General features: G+C 51.1%; 7 protein-coding genes across 7 annotated transcripts; 2 read left to right on the top strand and 5 right to left on the bottom strand.

Annotated features, from left to right (window-relative positions):
* Positions 1–404: 404 nt before the first annotated feature.
* On the top strand, positions 405–2,106 carry IAR55_006007 (transaldolase; the record flags this gene model as incomplete). Its single annotated transcript, XM_066949094.1, has 10 exons — positions 405–433; positions 580–669; positions 758–832; positions 964–1,088; positions 1,157–1,236; positions 1,291–1,349; positions 1,405–1,492; positions 1,551–1,639; positions 1,707–1,841; positions 1,902–2,106. 10 exons carry the CDS (start codon positions 405–407, stop codon positions 2,104–2,106), a joined length of 975 nt encoding a protein of 324 aa, XP_066800102.1.
* Positions 2,107–2,394: 288 nt separating this feature from the next.
* Positions 2,395–6,471, bottom strand: IAR55_006006 (uncharacterized protein; the record flags this gene model as incomplete). Its single annotated transcript, XM_066949093.1, has 12 exons — positions 2,395–3,491; positions 3,566–3,764; positions 3,837–4,196; positions 4,278–4,322; positions 4,376–4,489; positions 4,587–4,847; positions 4,948–5,027; positions 5,113–5,284; positions 5,367–5,440; positions 5,498–6,026; positions 6,230–6,277; positions 6,358–6,471. The coding sequence occupies 12 exons, from the start codon at positions 6,469–6,471 to the stop codon at positions 2,395–2,397; spliced, it is 3,093 nt and encodes a 1,030-aa protein (XP_066800101.1).
* A 661-nt stretch (positions 6,472–7,132) lies between these two features.
* Positions 7,133–8,092, bottom strand: IAR55_006005 (uncharacterized protein; the record flags this gene model as incomplete). Its single annotated transcript, XM_066949092.1, has 4 exons — positions 7,133–7,330; positions 7,392–7,554; positions 7,618–7,930; positions 8,047–8,092. 4 exons carry the CDS (start codon positions 8,090–8,092, stop codon positions 7,133–7,135), a joined length of 720 nt encoding a protein of 239 aa, XP_066800100.1.
* Positions 8,093–10,279: 2,187 nt separating this feature from the next.
* IAR55_006004 (uncharacterized protein) lies at positions 10,280–11,405 on the top strand (the record flags this gene model as incomplete). Its single annotated transcript, XM_066949091.1, has 6 exons — positions 10,280–10,306; positions 10,408–10,473; positions 10,563–10,706; positions 10,795–10,975; positions 11,147–11,281; positions 11,344–11,405. The coding sequence occupies 6 exons, from the start codon at positions 10,280–10,282 to the stop codon at positions 11,403–11,405; spliced, it is 615 nt and encodes a 204-aa protein (XP_066800099.1).
* Positions 11,406–11,616: 211 nt separating this feature from the next.
* On the bottom strand, positions 11,617–12,884 carry IAR55_006003 (uncharacterized protein; the record flags this gene model as incomplete). Its single annotated transcript, XM_066949090.1, has 6 exons — positions 11,617–11,791; positions 11,873–11,992; positions 12,055–12,184; positions 12,263–12,610; positions 12,674–12,697; positions 12,752–12,884. 6 exons carry the CDS (start codon positions 12,882–12,884, stop codon positions 11,617–11,619), a joined length of 930 nt encoding a protein of 309 aa, XP_066800098.1.
* Positions 12,885–13,218: 334 nt separating this feature from the next.
* On the bottom strand, positions 13,219–15,724 carry IAR55_006002 (uncharacterized protein; the record flags this gene model as incomplete). Its single annotated transcript, XM_066949089.1, has 14 exons — positions 13,219–13,286; positions 13,353–13,548; positions 13,617–13,646; positions 13,693–13,826; positions 13,882–13,933; positions 13,982–14,153; positions 14,210–14,293; positions 14,344–14,499; positions 14,564–14,643; positions 14,701–14,959; positions 15,027–15,121; positions 15,175–15,304; positions 15,362–15,476; positions 15,577–15,724. The coding sequence occupies 14 exons, from the start codon at positions 15,722–15,724 to the stop codon at positions 13,219–13,221; spliced, it is 1,719 nt and encodes a 572-aa protein (XP_066800097.1).
* A 503-nt stretch (positions 15,725–16,227) lies between these two features.
* Positions 16,228–18,215, bottom strand: IAR55_006001 (uncharacterized protein; the record flags this gene model as incomplete). The annotated part of the gene is made up of 7 exons (XM_066949088.1): positions 16,228–16,476; positions 16,551–16,674; positions 16,727–16,893; positions 16,946–17,353; positions 17,419–17,706; positions 17,770–17,919; positions 17,982–18,215. The coding sequence occupies 7 exons, from the start codon at positions 18,213–18,215 to the stop codon at positions 16,228–16,230; spliced, it is 1,620 nt and encodes a 539-aa protein (XP_066800096.1).
* Between the last annotated feature and the right edge of the window lie 53 nt (positions 18,216–18,268).

The raw sequence follows: 18,268 nt of genomic DNA, 5'->3' as shown, positions 1-18,268 counted from the left end.
CGTCAGCTTGAGATGCATGCGCACACCGTCAGCATCCCTCATCACCACGATGCGACGACCAGCTGTTTGAATCTGTGACCCACGTAGACAAGGTTTTAAAACATGAACGTACAGAGGAAAGAAAAGTGCCACATATCGGTAAAGTCGGACCGCTTCGGTGAGTATTCGACTCCGTTTACGGCAATCGTCATCACTACCACTCACTCTGCTCTCACTGCTCGCGTAACAGCCTCTCTCTCTCAGTCAGTCTCTCTTGCACCGACTGATTATCCACCACAACCGACAACTCTTTCCGTCAACTTCCATCTCAACTTTTTTCTTTCTTCACTCTTCGACTTTACAAAACAACAGTAACTAGTTTTCATTACATCCACATCCCACCCACCTACTCACAAGTATCAACAATGCCTTCCTCTCTTGATGCTCTCAAAGCGTATGTCCACTCTTGCTCATCTCCACCTTTTCAGCGACGTCGTTCTCACGGACGACTGATATCACTCCACCCGACCTCCTTTCCGTACCGATACTCCGCCACCTGCTTCTTCAACTCTTTTTCACTTGCTGACCTACTACACACAGCTCCGGGACCACCGTCGTCTCCGACTCTGGTGACTTCGAGTCCATTGCCGCCTACAAGCCCCAAGATGCTACCACCAACCCTTCCTTGATGTGAGTCAGCGGCAATTGTTGTCGACTTTCCAAAACGGGATTCCTCGTCATACGTGTTTTATACTGACGTATCGTTACCCTCGCTTAGTCTCGCGGCCACTAAACTCCCTCAATACGCCAAGCTCATCGACCCCGCTGTCGCCTACGGCAAGGAGAAGGGCGGGTGAGTGTCTTCAAATCCTCCATAATCTCACCTGCTTCTTTACACATCTCTGAGACTTGCTTGGCTTCTATCACCCCTCCTCTCGCAAACAAATCGTCAAGTGGAGACTGACCTTGTTCCTCAACCTGTAGTGACCTTGCTGTTCAATGCGAGAACGCTCTTGACCGACTCCTCGTCGAGTTCGGTAAGGAGATCCTCAAGGTTGTCCCCGGTCGAGTCTCCACTGAGGTTGATGCTTCTTTCTCCTTCGACACCCGTGAGTGGCTCCAGCCTGCTCACTAAGGAGGAAGGATTGACCTGGATTTTGTTTCATGAACTTCGCAGAGGCCACTATCAACAAGGCCCACCAAATCATTGACCTTTACAAGGAGCAGGGTATCGACAAGAGCCGAGTCTTGATCAAGGTGAGCAGTACTCCCGAATTGCTCAATGGCAAAAATCGCTGACATTGCGGGTAGATCGCCTCCACCTACGAGGGTATCCAGGCCGCTAAGCAGCTCGAGTCTGAGGGTATCCAGTGAGTGATCTCATGTCAATCAGTGATCATCCGAGCTAATTTGGGTGAATCATAGCTGCAACCTCACCCTCCTCTTCGGTTTCGGACAAGCCGTTGCCTGTGCTGAGGCCGGTGTCACCCTCATCTCTCCCTTCGTCGGCCGAGTGAGTCTGGCTTGTTTCTTAACGACTAAGAGACTAGAAGCTAATTTGATCTACTCAGATTCTCGACTGGTACAAGAAGGCTAACCCCGATGCCGACTACGCCGGTGAGAAGGATCCTGGAGTGGTCTCCGTCCAGAAGATCTTCAAGTGAGCGAAAAGCGTAGCATAGCGGTATGCCTGTACACCAGCTAACGAGTCACTATGAAAATCACAGCTACTACAAGCAACACGGTTACAAGACCATCGTCATGGGTGCTTCTTTCCGAAACACTGGCGAGATTGCCGCTTTGGCCGGTTGTGATTTCTTGACCATTGCTCCCAAGCTCCTCGAAGAGTTGGCCAAGTCTGAGTGAGTTTGAGGTGCTGTTTTCGACACTCGTCGGCCACAACTGATCCAATCACCTCACAGCGCTCCTATCCCCAAGAAGCTCGACGCCGCTTCCGCCAACCAAGAACCTATCGAGAAGGTCTCTTACCTCGACAATGAGGCCAAGTTCCGATGGGCCCTCTTCGACGACGTCATGGCTTTCGACAAGCTTCACGAGGGAATCCGAGGTTTCGCCAAGGACGGTGCGACCCTCAAGGACTTGCTCAAGGCCAAGCTCTCGGAGTAAATTTTCGTTGAAGTTGAGAGAGGCGCTTGACGTAGCGAAGGGATGTAATCATGCATTGAATCGGATAGCGGGGTTTCGGACAACGTGAGGATGGTCGCAGGATGCGTGTCTGTGTGCGCTACGGTCTGAAGCTAGCACGATGCGCTGTACCACGATGCAGCGCTTCGTCGCCATGGTGATAGATACCAAAGACGATCCACTCTGCATGGATCTCCCAATGGATGGAGTACTCAAATCGACATTGACCGTTATATCTCGTACTGAAGACTGACGATGCATCTAGGCTCTTCACGGCGGAGGTTTCTCTATGACTCTCAAATTCCATAGTTCCCAATCTCCAACCATCAACTTACCCTCCCTTCTCACCTTGTCCTCTTCCCTTCTGCGTCCTTCCTCTGACCGTGTCTCAAACCCCTCACTTGTTGGATGAGAAGGAGAAGGAGAAGAAGGAGAAGAAGAAGAAGGTTCTCCATCCACACTCATCATCTCCACCATGATCACGTTGTCCCTCATCTTCACGTCGCCTGCCATTCCCATTCCCATTCCCATTCCCATTCCCATTCCCATTCCCATTCCCATTCCCATTCCCATTCCCAATTCCGCTCTTCTGATCACTTCTCCTACCATGTATTCCGTGTACACCATCCCTATATCGTCCAACATCTCTGTCCCAAGGATTGACAAATCACTCTCTTCCGCAGACGGTCGGATCAATCCTCCTTCTTCTACCCATCCGTCCTCTTCGCCATTCGCATCATCACCATGTCCCGGGATGTCTGCTCGGTCCGCATCTGCTGAGGTCGGTAAACCAATGACCAAAACTCCTGATGCCCCTACTTTCTTGGCATTCACCAATTTGTCCAAGAACGGACATCCACCTCGGATCAGAACAAGGACGAAGTCGTCATCCTGTTCCTTCTCTTCAACATCGGACTCGAACTCGGACTCCACATCCAACACCGTTCGGTCGAGTGTCGAACACCCATCGAGATACGTCTCCGAATTTATCTCAGAGACGACAGTAGGAATCACCACCCTGATTCCTTTTCCACTGATTTGCCATCCCTCCCCCGTTCCAGCTGAAGTTGATCGAGCCGATTGTCCGAAATCTTTTCCGAACAGAGCCGTGGCTCCTAGAGCATGTAAGAATACCTGACCTTGATCTGGCGATCCTTCTTCTCCTCCACCTTGATCTTTGCTATCGCGCTGATTAGTGAAAGAGGGAGAAGTATCGCGTGGATAGGCTGTGAAACGAAGTATGACCTCTGGTGGGAGATGTGTGGTGGGTAGATCTGAAGGTGTTGACGAGACGATTGGAAGATGATTCAGCATTGTTGGATCGGTGATCAGGACTTGTTGCCCTTGTCGAACACGATGAGGCCCGACTGGCAAAGAGAAGATACCTCGAATCAGCATCGACCAGAATCATACGCAGAATGACCCTCTCGGGGTCACTCACTGCTCGCAACATCATAACCTTTGCCATCGAACCTCCATCTCACACCCAATCTCAACCCCTCAATATCGTGTATCAGCCAGTCGCCGGACCTTGGATCCTGATCCACTTTGTCGATTCCAGGGGAAGGGTCTTCTGGTGCTATATGGGTAGTATCGAAAGGATCGCTCGAGTTCAGGGGCGATAGACTGATTTCGAAAGCCTAAAAGATCCAATGTCGGCGGAATGTACACACCGGCAGGAATGCGGAATGGCGAGACGAAACGTAGCTCACAAATTTGGGAGTCGAAGGAATCCGACAAACTCCACCTTCCCACCGCATCGTCTTCTCATCTGCGAATTCCAGTCCTTCTCCTCCCCAACCAAACACTACTCCTCGCGCATACTCATACTCACCCCTCCCTTCTATTCCAACTACCAAACCCGGTCTTTCTACGCCGGACGCTGACAACGATCCGCCGACTGTAGCTGGTACGTAGAGCGGACAAGTTGGATTTTCACCTTTGCGCATCGCTCTTCTGGGTGAAGATGGCGGTCGGAGGAGATCTGTCGGCATGAATAGGGGATGACCTTCGGTCGTAAAGACCTTGTTGGAGTTAGGGAAAGGGGTATCAGAAAAGAGGAGATATAGGTACTGCACGCAGCGGAAGGTAGTCAGCTACCTCGGTCTTGAGAAGAAGAGTTGACAGAGAGAGGATGCAGGTGAATAGCTCACTTTCAGTGTTTCCGAAAGATAGAAGCTTTCCATTCTATCTTCGAGCTGCAGCAATGATCAGTGTTCACTTCACGACACACTGGAATCCTTGGACATACCTCGCCTGTGATGACATTCTTGATCGTCGCGAAGCCACATCGTGTCTTTGTCCGTCGTTTTATATCAGCCAGAACCCGTTCGCCGACTCGTAGATAGAACGGATCTCTGGTAGCCTTCAAAAGGACATTAGGTGACCTCACAATTAGCCAGGCTGCCGTGATTCTGTAGTATGCTACTCTCAAAGGTGCTGAAAGCAATGCAGTTACCCACCTGATAGAGATAATAAGTCGATTCAATAAATTCCGGTCGGCCAGGCCAACCACCCCACTCGATTCTCTTCATGCCATCACGCCAAGACCAGCTTTCCGGTATGGCACTGTATTTTCTCCACAAATTCCAAAACACGAGATGTGATTTGATCGCTGACTCGACATCACCTGCCAAGACTTGCATACCAGGCAAGAAAGCCGAGAGGGAATCTATCGTTGATGGCGAGGCTGGCTGGAGGGACCGGGTTTGGACAGGACGGTACTGCGGTCGAAATTGTGGTCAGCTGGCTTCTCTGCAGCGAAACGATGTCCAGACTTGGCCCGCTGAGGGAGAGGAAGCGACTGAGAATGTCTATACTCACAATAAACCCGTCTTGAGTTCGCACATGAGTTTGCACAGCAGCATAAGAATCGTGAAATATGTCGTAATACAGATCGTCGTCTAATCACATCTGCCATCAGCGGAACGTCTCGTTGTCTCCATCTTTGGACAACAGACCTTTGCACCCATATGGCGCAGCACTTACCAAGCATTATTCCTGCCTTCATCCCATACTCAAAAAAACTGTCCATTCCCGCCCCTACTCCGCTCAATCCGGGCATGAGCCAATGACCATGAGTTACGCCTATATTATTACCTAGCAGATCATGCTGTGATCTTCTGTTCCACAGGGCGAGATACGCTCTTTGGGCGAGTGTCTGCGAAAATGTCGATGATCAGTCGAGAAAAATGCTTGAATAGCTGGACCGGGACGAAAGCACTGAGACCTAATCCACACACCTCGAAACGGTCGTCTCCTGTCAATCTGGAGAGCAAAGCGAATTCGAGAATCAGACTTCCAGCTCCAGCAGTACCTTTTCTTCCACCATGATTAGTACAATTTCGGCAATTGACGCATCAGACCCGCTCACAGGTTTCTATACCTTCTCCCTTTTCGACCCCATGGCGCAAGTTGACTCTGGCGTATGGCAGACCTGTCACCGTCCCGAAGGCAGGTAACATCCTCTTCCCCAGATCATGTGCCAGTTCCAACATCTTCCCTTGATACTGCTTCACATTGACCTTTCTCTCGTTGTTCTGCGACCCAGTTGACCAAAGGCTCCAAATGCCTCCATCTTCCTTCCCCGACCCCAGACCCAGAACATGAGCTTGTTCAACTTCATCTTCGGGCAGATTGTCCAGATACTGGTAGGTCGATAACAGTGCTCCCAGAGCTCGGATCGTCATTTCGAAGATCTGGACTTTGACATCTTGGTCGAAAGACACTCTAGTAGCCACGAGATGAACAGCGTTCGGGAAAGCCGATGGGTGGATGATCGGGAGGGAAGAGAGCGTGTCGAGCAATGTCATTGATACGTTGGCGTGGATATCGTTGATGCCGATATCTGTGGGGTCGGACGATCGGTGCAGCGGCGAGCACGTCAGAGGGTGGAGCTCGTCCTAAATGGGAGAACAGTCGTAATGTGTCAGATGATCATTATATCATCAAAGGAGCATATCGCAGAGGCAAGGTGGACAAATGGGGTTAATTAGAGTGATTTGAGCAACCAAGCACAGTGGGTTGAGCAGCAGCGATCAGCAGCCAGTAATCTCGGTCCGCTCGAACACAGAACAGAAGACTGCATAATCGAGACAAAGCTCACCGCTGGATAGGCGTACTTCATATACCCCTCGAAGCCATGTCTGAACAACTGATCGGTCCACAATACATTCTTGTCAGCTTTGACAGCTCTCACCAGAATGATATCCCAGACGTGCGAGCAACACTCACGGCTCTTGTCTCCTCTCTCAATTCCAGCCTCCGCGAATCCACCATCCCCCTGACGGGTGACACCAACCATGCGATGACTGGGAGGAGGAGCCATGCTTGGAGGAAAGGGAGCATGAGTGGTGTGACTCGTCGGCGAGAGATCCACCGGCGAGGGGGAAGGGAACGAGGGCAAGCGGAAGGGAGTCGTTCAAGATGTATAATACAATGGTTGGTCAAGGTGTAGGTAGAGGGTGTTGGATCAAAATACGAAACAGGATGATGATGACGATTCCAGTGAGATCTTGTAAAGTTAATCTTTGATACGCCTCCACTTCCTCATATCATCCCATGTCTCCTCCCCAGTTCATACCTCAAATCTTTTCATGCATGATACGTCAACACTGCGCCCTTACCTGCGTCGCAGAACGGGCATGTTCTTTCTGGATGATGCACTTCGACGCCGTGTCACTAGCCGTTCGGTCTCAAAAAGTGTCACCACGACTGTCACTGCTAAGGAGTTCGTCCAATGACGTGTTGGGTAGAGGTCATTCACACACAAGTTTTGTGTACGACGTTACTCTGCGCCATGGTGCACATTTCTAGACACAGCAGTGTATGGCCGCTCGCAAGCACATCATTTGACATACCACACCAATATGTCGTTTATCTTTTCCCGCCCGCATCTGCCGACCGGACACAATCGCACCCAAGCATTTCTCTATCCCTATAAATCACTCAATAATACCTTCTTAGCCCGCAGGCATTGCGTCTACCGTACCACTCTTTATTCCTCAGCTCAGAGCATCATCATGGCACCTCCAACAACACCGACGACGGCGATGACACCACCCATGAGACCCTGGTTAAGGACGGGGGAAGCAGCGCTAGCAGGGGCAGAAGATGGGGCGGCAGAGCCGGCAGCAGCCGAGGCCGAAGCAGCAGCAGCCGAAGTAGCAGCAGCGGAGGTAGCGGCAGCCGAGGAAGCAGCGGCAGTCTTTTTGAACGATAATTAGCAGAGGGCAAAAGCGTCGAGGGGGTTGGACCAGAAGACTTACGGTGGATGGAGTAGTGGTGGAGAAGGCAGCAGAGGTGACGGAAGATCCACCGGCGGCGATGGTAGTGCCGGAAAGGGCGGTCGTGAAGTCTACAACGGAGCTGACGAGGCCGGCGTCAGAAGCGGTGGCCGATCCAGAGGCGGTGGCACCAGCGGCGCTAATGCTACAGCGATCAATCCCATCATCAGCCTCGGATGTCGCACAGCACCAGCAGTCAAAGACTCACTTGAGAGACCCGGTGACGGCTGAACCAGCTGAAGAACAGGCGCTCTGCAACTGAGAGATAGCGCTGTCCAATTGGGTTTGCTCCGAGCCAGTGATGTCCACCCCGGGACTGGCGAAGATACAATCGATACAGTCGATCAAACTGTTGAAGTTGCTCTGTTGACAGATCTGCACACACTGCGCGGTGTTGCTCGCCGAACAGGATTGATAGATGGTGAGGATGCCGGAACAGGTCGAAGTACAGCCGGAAGGGATGCTGGACGCGTCGAGCTGTCGAGGGAGAAGAGACATGTGACGGGGGGTGATTTGGGCAGCTATTTGTGCGACAAGTCAGCGATGTGTAATACACTACAATAGGATAAAGGGCTTATGCGGGTCGCCTGTGGGTGGATCACAGAGGGCCAAAGGAGATTGTTGTCATTCCACTCACCGGCAGAAAGCGCGCCGAGAACGGAGACGAGAGCGACAGTAAGCATTTTGTAGGGTTGTGTTGGCTTCTACATGTATGCCATATGAAAGAAGCAGCGTGGTAGATTTGTTAGACATGGCGATTACATGTGTTTTCAGGTTTCCAAGTCATAGGAGGAGGCGATGAAGGCAGCGAGGAAAAGCAACTTGTGGTCAGCTAGCTATCACTCATCAACCGATAGCATACTCGCAACAGTAGATGTGCTGTAGACGCGACTTGAGGTAGATCATGATGAAACCAGGTGAACTCACATAGGGTGTGGTATCCTATACCGTAACGAGTGCGCGAAGATAACGACGTGAGGTCACGAAATAAAATGGAACAGAGGTGGGGGTGAATTTGCATGAATGGAGTGGAAGCTTCTTATACACCGCTTCGACCTTAAAATAGTAGTCGTGAGGAGAGGCTTCCTTTTCAGTGGTCTCTCTCTCTCAAGATGCAAGTGGGTTGAATGAAACTTGCTTCCCCTCCTTCGGCCCCTTCGGCCCCATCAACCCTGATCAAACAGCATCCCCCCGTGTCCCTTCCCTTTCCCTTCCCTTCCACCTCGTACCTTTCCCCGAACAAAAAGCGCAGGGTCGAGCATTCCTTCACGATATCGGCCGGACCTGTTTCAATCAATCGTTCAATCAATAAATAGAATAACGATATAGACACAGCTTCGGTCCGACGGCAAAGACGAAAGACGCGTTGTGCTAAAAGGGATGGATGATGAACACAGACATGGCCGAGTGTGCCGGTCCGGTACATCCAACGGGATCCCTCCTCCGAGGACACAAAACCTGGACGTCATACTACTGCCATCACTTCTAGGATCAACCCCTCCATCCCAGATGCCAAGAGTCTGCTCGAAACATATAGGAACCGTCCCATCTTACGCTAATAAAATGTTCACAATCAATCACATCCGTGCCTACAGACCCGAGTCGATTTTGGGGGTTGACGGGACATGAGTCAAGAAACTAACTCCCTCTTCTCATGCATAGACGGATACGACTCAATCAGTTTACGTTACAGGAAATTGTCACTCGGGACAAGCAATATCAACGTGATGAGAGGTCCCGACCAGAAGGTGAGACTGGGTCCTTGTGCGTGATACTACAGTCAAGAACGGAGTATAGCTGGGGGGTTCCTCACACCTCGATCGGAGGGGGATCTGCCCAGTGCGGGAACCGTCGCTACGAATGATCACTTCTGTATGCTCACTGGCGCCAATAACGTGAGAATCACATGACCACTGTCCTGTAAAGAGAGTGCAATCAATCACCACACTAGTCTAGGCACTTGTGCTCCCAATCCATCCGCAGTGAAAAGCCGTAAAGGCGTCGCTTGTCACGGGTTCACATCTGTTCATACCTACCGTTGGAAGGACGACGGACGTATCGTTCTCCTTGTCTTGGCGAGAGAGAGGAGAAGCAGAGCTGTCCCTGTCTTCCCAACAGCCCCCGGCGCTGTCCCCCTTCTGGGATGATTCGGATGAGACCGATATCGACCCCGTAAGCCTGACCAGTCACGGGGTACTCTTGAGGTGTTTGATCATCGTCGTTTCTCGGCATCATGAGATGAAAGATCGCGTATCTCTCTGTATGACCTTAGCTCAAACGGCATTATGACAGATCGCTCATCGCTCGGAGCAAGATAGTTGAGTCGGACGACGCTTCTACAGACTCAAGCGTACAAGTCTCTGCTCATGTCGAGCTGCTTCCCGGACTTGCAACCTCACTACTACTTGTTAGCGCTGTGAAGAGACAACGATTTCCCCGATATTGTATCTCGACAAAGAATGAGCGAATTCACTCACCTGTTGTTTTTGCTCGTATGGGTCACTGCCAATCTGATATGCATTCTTCTTGCATGCGGTATCATTCATGCATATCATCACCATCATCAATGTCGACGACTAGGCAATGAAAAGGTCGCTACATATCGCTACCTAGGCACCGGACCAAACGCGTCCGGCCGCGTCCGACGGCCCACCATTGTCCATTTTCCATCCTTACCGCTTATCTTTTCTGATAGGATGAGCAGAAGATGGGTTCTGATTGATCCACCATGGGCTGGTTGACCTGGATCAGTTCGACCTGTACTTCGACTCAAAAGTGAAGACTTCCATTCGTCCATCTCTCACTTCGATATCCGACACTGACCTCACCACGTCTCTCAACCTCTCCAAAAGCAATCGATCAGAAACACAATGGCAGCTTCATTCATGATCCCTAAGGTGAGTATCGCTACCTTCTATTTACAGACAACACGTCGCAGGAAACGTTGTCGATAGTGACCACAGGAGGAGCCGGACTGACGACTCGTCTCCGCTTCCAGCCTTCGCTCACCAGACCCAAGGTCGACGAAGATGGAGGATGGGAGTATTTCGGCGGAGACTTCAAGGTGTGTTCCCATTCTGCTCCCTGTCCGCTCCTGCAAATGAGCGTGGATCAGTCGACTCACTCGGACTGCTGGTCGTGGTGCATGTGTAGACCTGGTACGTTTCGGGCGACGCGGATCACTTCACAAGTCGACAACTCTTCAAAGCTGGTAGTCCCCATACTGGTTCTGGAAGAGGATCCACCGCTACTCCTCCCTACCACTACCATCTCTTCCAAGCCGAGACTTTCCATGTGGTGAGTCCTCCTCACCTTGGTTGATACTGCACCGCACCTCGAATCACAAATACGGACTGACAGTTTTGCATTGTACACCATTGCTCAGAATTCCGGTACCCTGGCTTACTGTATCGATGGGAAAGAAGGGACGTTGCAAGCTGGACAATCAGTCGTCATCCCTCCCTACCGACCTCACACGTTCTGGAACGAGGTGTCCTCCGGCACAGATCTGGATGTGAACATCACAGTCCGAGGAGGTGACAATCCCGGATTCGACGAGACGTTTGGTGAGTAGGACAAGGCAACAGCTTCGCCTCGAGCCTGTACGCACGGAGATAGGGATAAACATATGCTGACAAAGGTCAACCTTGTCCTTCCTTCAGTACATAACTTCTGTAAGCTTACTGATACTTTACGTTGAGTGTTCGATTGTAAATTAACGGAGCATGTAACCTCAGACGGTTACCTCTCCTCTCGGACTATGGCCGGTGCTGCACCCAACCCCATCCAAATGTTACTTTTCATGTACAGCGCCGATGTCATCATCGTCGATATCCCATTCGGCCTTGGCAGGATCGCCAACTTCTTGATTGGTGAGTGTTGTGTTCCGCTATAAACAGCAGATGATCCAGTCAGTCACTCATACTTCGTCCAGGGTTCGTTCTCGGGGAGCTTGTCTGTGGCTATCAATCTAGATACAAGGTCTTCGACAACTAGGGTTTGGATAGGTATTTTGCTGCATGTATCCGATATCATGAACCAGTTGCATGGTGAAGGTTCATCGTGAGGGTTGTCTTGTTGCACGATGTTTCCCATATTTGCAGTCCCACTGCTTAACAGCTCACTTCGCACGCAAGTTGTAGCCTTCTCGTAATGGATGCGTCTGTTGCCTACAGCAATCCATGCTCTCACTCTCTGCTGTGCTACTCTATTTGGTGACGAGAGAGTCTATGAAATCGTACATCTTGTCCATGGTGTATTTGTCACTCATGTCAAAGAGATGGTCGGCTCCCTCGATCGGATCGAAAATGACTGGTAAATTCTTGGCCTTGCAAGCCTCTACCACATCCTCGGATTGTCGGATAGGGACTTTATCATCGATACTAGTTATCCCGGTGATCACGGATCATACTTGAATCAGCCCCTGGCCGTTCTGCTCTGCGATCTCGGCATGATGGACTCACCTTCCATGAGTGATATAGGTTGGGGGAACTGTCGCTTTGCCCGAAGCGATAGCGGGCGCGATGCTAAACTCTTTCGGATCGATACCCGTCCCTTCAAGCAGAAGATCCTGCAAGATACCTCTAGACACACATATCTCGTCAGCCGAACTTGTCACAGTTTACGCGGCGAGCCTGAGACTCACTCTTGGACCATGTAATGGTAAAAGACAGATCGAGGACTGTCGAGAGTGGAGAAACTCGTCGGGGCGGCTCTGGGGTCGAGGTATGCCTCCAACTCTGATCGATCGATGATTCGTGGGAAGTACGAGACGGCTGTGATCTGAGAATCAGCATGGGGTCGTGTCGTTGTGCGGAAGGATGTCGTGAAGTATGAGTCCGGTCACAACCTACGATGCTGTTTTGTGGTCCAGAACGGATCCAAGAGATCACTGATCGGGTAGATAGGCGCGATACCCAATGGTTTCTCCGGAGCGTCCAAGCCACAAGCTTCGAACCCCACCCCCGAACCAATCAAAAGAGCCAACCATCCCCCCGCCGAACCACCACTGACGACGATCTTCCCTTGATCCACCGAATCGCCTGTGAGCGCGGCGAAATCGGGAGATCGGAGGAACTTCATGACGGCGACTAGGTCGGCCATGATTCCTGGAAGACGGGTTTGGGGAGCGAGACGATAATCTGCCGAGACGAGACAGAGGCCGTGTTTGGCTGGTGCGTTACGGAGATGAGGCCAAATTCCTGGTCAACACGAATAAGCTATCAGCGAGACTGTTATACATGATGCTCTTCGACCGGACATACCCTTCCGAGTACCCTGCAAGAGACCTGTCGATGGGGATCAGTCTTGATCTTGCGAATCTGACACCTCGAGCAACTCACCACCTCCATGGAACCATATCAAGATGGGAGCCTTCTTCTCGGGACTAGCACCGGTCGGAAGTGTATAGTCCAGAGCGATATCCAACCCATCAACAGTCGAGTATACAGCTGTCTTTGTCTCGGGAGCTGACATCTTGCTTGGAGATGGTCAGAACAAAGTGTCTTTGTGAGATTCAAAGATGATCACTACGAGTATCGTTGAGGTTGATGCATTGGCTCCCTGTGACTGAATGGATGTAAAGATAGCGATCGGCCGTGACCGGACCCGTCGCACGTCAAATCTCCGGGAGACGCAACACTGCTCCTCCACTCCGAAGATAACGACGGAACTGGATCGTGTAGCGTATGCACGTATGCATGCATCGATCGAACCCAAAATGACAATGCATAACCAAACCACCAACCAAACGACGAGCTACGGCACAGTAAATCACTAGAATGCTTGAGACTATCCATGGACATGAGGCTCATGGAAGAGGGGGAGGACCGTTGGCAATAGCGTCATCGAGGTAGAATGCTTGATCGCCACCGTTCACTACGACCAGGAAGGCAATCAGTCAGATGATGCACGAGCTTGCAGAGAGGGGAGGGAATCACTCACACTCAGCCTCTGTGAATCCATTGCCCATATAGTGGAACATCATATCATCTCCTCCCTCGACCTCCCACTCGTAGTCTTCCCATCGAGGTCGACGGATGATGTCGATATACGCACATCCGCTTCCGGGCCATAGTCCTCTGATCTTGCCCGATTCTCGGTTCTTGTAAGTCGATTGACATGAGTCGGCAAAGATGGTCTGCACAAGGCCAGAACATCAGAGACGGCTCTCACAATTCTCAAGCAAAAGGGAGGGTGTCGACTCACTTTTTCTAGGTACGTGTCGCAGTAATGCGTCTGCAATCTGTCAATTTCTGACCGGTATACATACTGTATGACTCACGAAAGCTTCAATTGCACGCGTCTTGGGCATGACCGTTCGATAGTTCTCCGTCTGGAGTTTCTTGATCGCTTCGATCATGTAATCTCCCACATGTTCGATGTAAGGAATGGTAGAACCATTGCCCACAGGAGCATCTATCATATTGTCAGTGCGCTTGACACATGCAAGTGGACTGATCAGTGTACTCACTAGGTCCATGGAAGACAAAGTAGTTGGGACAATTCTCGATCGCGATAGCCATCTACCACGTTGTCAGCTTCTGACATCGTTCCGTCGTTGAGATACTCACATATCCCCTGGGTGCCAACTTCCATTTAGGGGTGAACCTGAACCCGTCTCGTCCGACCAGCTCAAAGTTGGCACTTCGACTAGTGTCGTATCCTGTGGCAGCGACGATGATATCGTATTCTCGCGTCTTCCCGTCGATCGTTCGAATACCCTCTTTGGTAACGGTCTCGATTCTGAAAACATTCGGTCGGCTGGCTGAACCTGATCATGAGGAAGATGTGCAGCTCACCCATCTCGGATGACGTGCACGTTGTCTTCGGCAAGACATTCCAAATATCCGACACCGGGACTGACACGTCGACATCCCACAGCCCTGCCTCAAGAGTCAGCACATGAATTGGAATGTATCGATGAAGAACCCACCAGTCAGGCATCAACGACTCTGCCAAGTCAGGCTTGCTCGCCAAAACCTTCCTCATCTGTTCTGCGACTTCCTTCCGCGCGCCCTTCTGGACCGGACCATTAGGATTGACAAGATGCCAATGGTTGTTGAAGTTGTGTTCGAGCTTCTTTCGGAATCTACCGCGGATGCCATAGGTCAATCTGATGCTCCTATCTTCGCGAAGCAAGAGACCTCGCTTACTGCAAGAACGCCTCTGGGTCTTCTCGCCATGTCTTCTTCTGCTCTTCAGTGTATAACGGGTTGTTATCATTCGATCCTTTCTGCATGACAGTCAGCATTCCTGATCGTGGTCGACCGGTCTAACGCTGGTGACCTACCTCGATGGTGAGATCCGAGGCGAAAGCAGGTGTGATCCAGGTCGGGTTTCGAACGTAATTATCAATGTTCTTGACCATCTTTTGCAATTGAGGTAAGAGCTGGATAGCCGAACTTCCATTCCCTATCAGAGCGACGTTCTTGTCCTTGAACTCGACCGACGAGTCCCATTCGGCAGAATGGAGCATGGGCCCTTCAAAGTCGTAGATCCCTGGCACGGTGAGTTTAGCGTCTGTCAAGACACCACTCGCGTTGATGAAGCTGCAACGAGGAAGGAACGGTCGTCAGCACAGTGTAATCAAGTCTCCCAGTCAAGACCAGTGCTTACACGTCAGCACTGTCTTTGATGATCTCCCCCTCGTGTTCGATAGTCAGATCCCACTGTGCGGTGACCTCGTTCCAAAAAGCAGTCTTCACAGTGTGCTACGAACTCTCCATCAGCTTACACTCAGCACAATCTGTTAAGCATGGATCACCTTGAATTTGATAGCCTTTCGGACATTGTATCGATCCGCTACATCTTTCAGGTACTCCAAGATCTCCGCTTGACCCGCATAGACTCGACTCCAGTTAGGGTTGGGAGCAAAAGTGTATGTGTAGATGTGACTGGGCGAAAGTCAGCTGTATGGTCCATATCATGGATTGTGTGTCTTCACGACTTACCAGGGGAAGTCACAGGCAGCCCCAAGATAGGTGTTCGCGAGCCAAGTCCCCCCAACCTCATTGTGTCTCTCGTAGATCTGCACTTCGACATCCTTCAGTTTTTCTGCCGCACGTACTGTTGCGAGCCAACAAGATCAGCTTTGGCTAATGACCATTGACGATGGGGATCGTGCGCCGTACCAAGTAAGGTGGGACACGAAGAGGGTCTCACTCACAGGCAAAGTATATACCCGCAAAACCACTTCCGATCACGACGATCCTCAGCTTTTTCCTGGAATAGAGATAGTTTGGCGAATCGATATAGGGAACGGAAGGCTCTTTGGAATGCACCCCATTGGGCTTGGAATCGGCGATGAGTGTCATCGTGCAGTCGTAGCTTGTATCGTCGAGTTACCCTTCTACAGTTTCAGCTGGGGTGATACTTGATCGAAGATACAATGCGCAAACCGATGGTGATCCAAAGATTCGGTTTCTTGAATGGATCTGGTTCTACTAAGATCACCCAAGTGATTGATCGATCAGATAACTCGGCTGATCACACGTTCGAGAAACAGGTCATTATGCGGCCGTGGCCGCGGGACGTGGTGATCCCAACCAATACCACACGATATACACAGGACGTTATCTGGCTCAATTGGACATGCATCAACATTGATGATGGGTCGGACGGCCACGGCCGCGGTGACATCGACGGATCGTGGCGGACAGTCATCCCGTCTCTTATCTTGTACCTGGTACGTAAAGCGTCGACCTCTTGTTTACAGGTAACTCAGACTGTAACCGAGTCATTGACTTGGTGTCCCACTGTATGCATAGAGTGTGTCGTTCGTAATGCGCCGGTGAACGTGCCAATCATATCTGGTGTACTAGATGTCTAAAGCCTTCGTCCAGAACTTTATCCGAGAGACCGCGTCTCCATCTCCCACAATGGACTCCTGCGTGACTCCCCCTGACTCTCTAAAGACGAGCTGCTTCTCATCTTGCACTGTCGGCCATCCCTTGCGTTCTCCATGGACAAAGTCGATCCAATGTCTGCCTATCACTTTCGCCGTCTTCTCCTGTTCTGATCCTGTTTTCCATAATGTGAGGGTCTGGAAAATGAACGGGAGCTCCACCTGTCGAACTGAATTGTAAGCAGCGATTCTCTTGTCGCGCAGCAGTCTTGTAGTCTTCTTGATGAAGGACTTACGGTATGGAGTGAGCCCAGCGTATTGGCAGAGTCATTGGCCATCTTCCCCTTGAACAAGTACTTGTACACTGGAAGCTTCTTTCCACTGGCCTCGCACAAGGTCGTCGATAACATATTGGACACTCTACACCAACGTCAACCTGGATCGCTTGATTGACATGGTCGCTTCCGCTCACAGAGTTATTGGCCCCTTGAAGAGCTGATCGCCCATGAACTGACAGAAAGCGCTAGTCTTCGCATCGTACTCGTCTCCACTCCGATCAGGATAAAGATCTTGAATTTGGCCCTGCTGTTCGGGACTGAATCTTCCCAACATTGCTTGGAACACCTCCGGCTTGTCGATCTGAATAAACAAACAATGAGCATCCCAGACCTACAGTGAAGCGTCGACTTACATTGAAGACGGGTCCGAACATGGTCCCTTCGTCCTCCACATTCCCAAGTAGCACCGCCTCAACTTCCGGATCCCAAAGACCTCTCTTGAGCACCTCCAACGGCGATTGATCAAAGACAGCATTCGGTCCAGTCTCCTCATACGCGCCCCACCCCCCCGGTGGTCGATGTTCGTTGGCGAAAGCGAACAGCGCATCTGCAGGGACTGCTCGAAGAGCCTGTACCCTTTCTGAAGGTGTGGTCGCCTCGATGTTGAAGTGACGAAGGAGGTCGTCGTAGAAGGGATAAGAGTATGCAGGAGGTCGGAAAGGTGCTGTGCCGATGGTCCCCGATTGAAGGATGATGCGCTTGAAGAGTTTGAAGGTGGAGTTGACCCTATTCCTACCGAGGATCAAAGACAATGCGAAGCCCTAATCCAGACTGAATGAGCACGAAGCGACCACTGATGTGGTCAAGGTCGAACCGCAGAACTCACTCCTGCACTATTGCCCATACATGTGACGTTATCCGGATCACCTCCGAACTCCGAGATATATCTCTGGATCCATTCCAATGCAGCGATCTGATCATGAAATCCGTAGTTCCCCGCAACTCCCGTCTCAGCCGCGAGATCCGGGTGATCGAGAAACCCAAAGATGTTGAGTCGGTAGTTGAAGGTCACGACGATCATCGGTTTGGAGAGGCTTTCAGAGTATCGGATGAGCTCCGTTGGATCGTGGACGAAAACTCCTGCATGACCGACGTTCAGACCACCTCCATGATGCTGGTCGACGTCTGTCTGTCAGTGCGGCCAACTGACACCGAGGATATATCGACACAAACTCACAAAGACCAGAACGGGGAGTTTGCCCTCGAAGGATGCGGATGCCGGCTTGAACACGTTCAAAGTGAGAGAAGTGCCTTCGTCCGTCATGATGAAAGATCGATCATCTACACCGTCCATATCCTCCCAAAGCGTTTCCAACGGTTCGACGCCCTGCCATTCGTCAGCTGTCGGATACAAATGAATACCAACACGTGAACAGGATGATCACTCACAGCAACGGGTCTGCTGCTGAACTCATTGCACTCCTTGAACCCCTCCCATTCAGGCGTAGACCTGATGATATCCCATCGTTTTGGCTGGCCGAATGGTACACCCAACCATTTATGCACTCCTGCGAGATTACCAGCTTGTTTGCCTTGCCCGGACTTTCCGACTAGTGGGCCCGTATCCTCAAACCCTCTCGCGAGCGATTGCCCGGCAAGTTTTACGGTCAATGTGTCGGACATGCTTGCTGATGGTCACCTTGAAGAGTGAATTGATATCGATGTATACACTCAAC

The sequence above is a fragment of the Kwoniella newhampshirensis genome, chromosome 13 (assembly GCF_039105145.1).
Source record: "Kwoniella newhampshirensis strain CBS 13917 chromosome 13, whole genome shotgun sequence".
In the NCBI taxonomy this organism is placed as follows: domain Eukaryota; kingdom Fungi; phylum Basidiomycota; class Tremellomycetes; order Tremellales; family Cryptococcaceae; genus Kwoniella; species Kwoniella newhampshirensis.
This window is presented reverse-complemented; position numbering and strand designations above follow the sequence as displayed.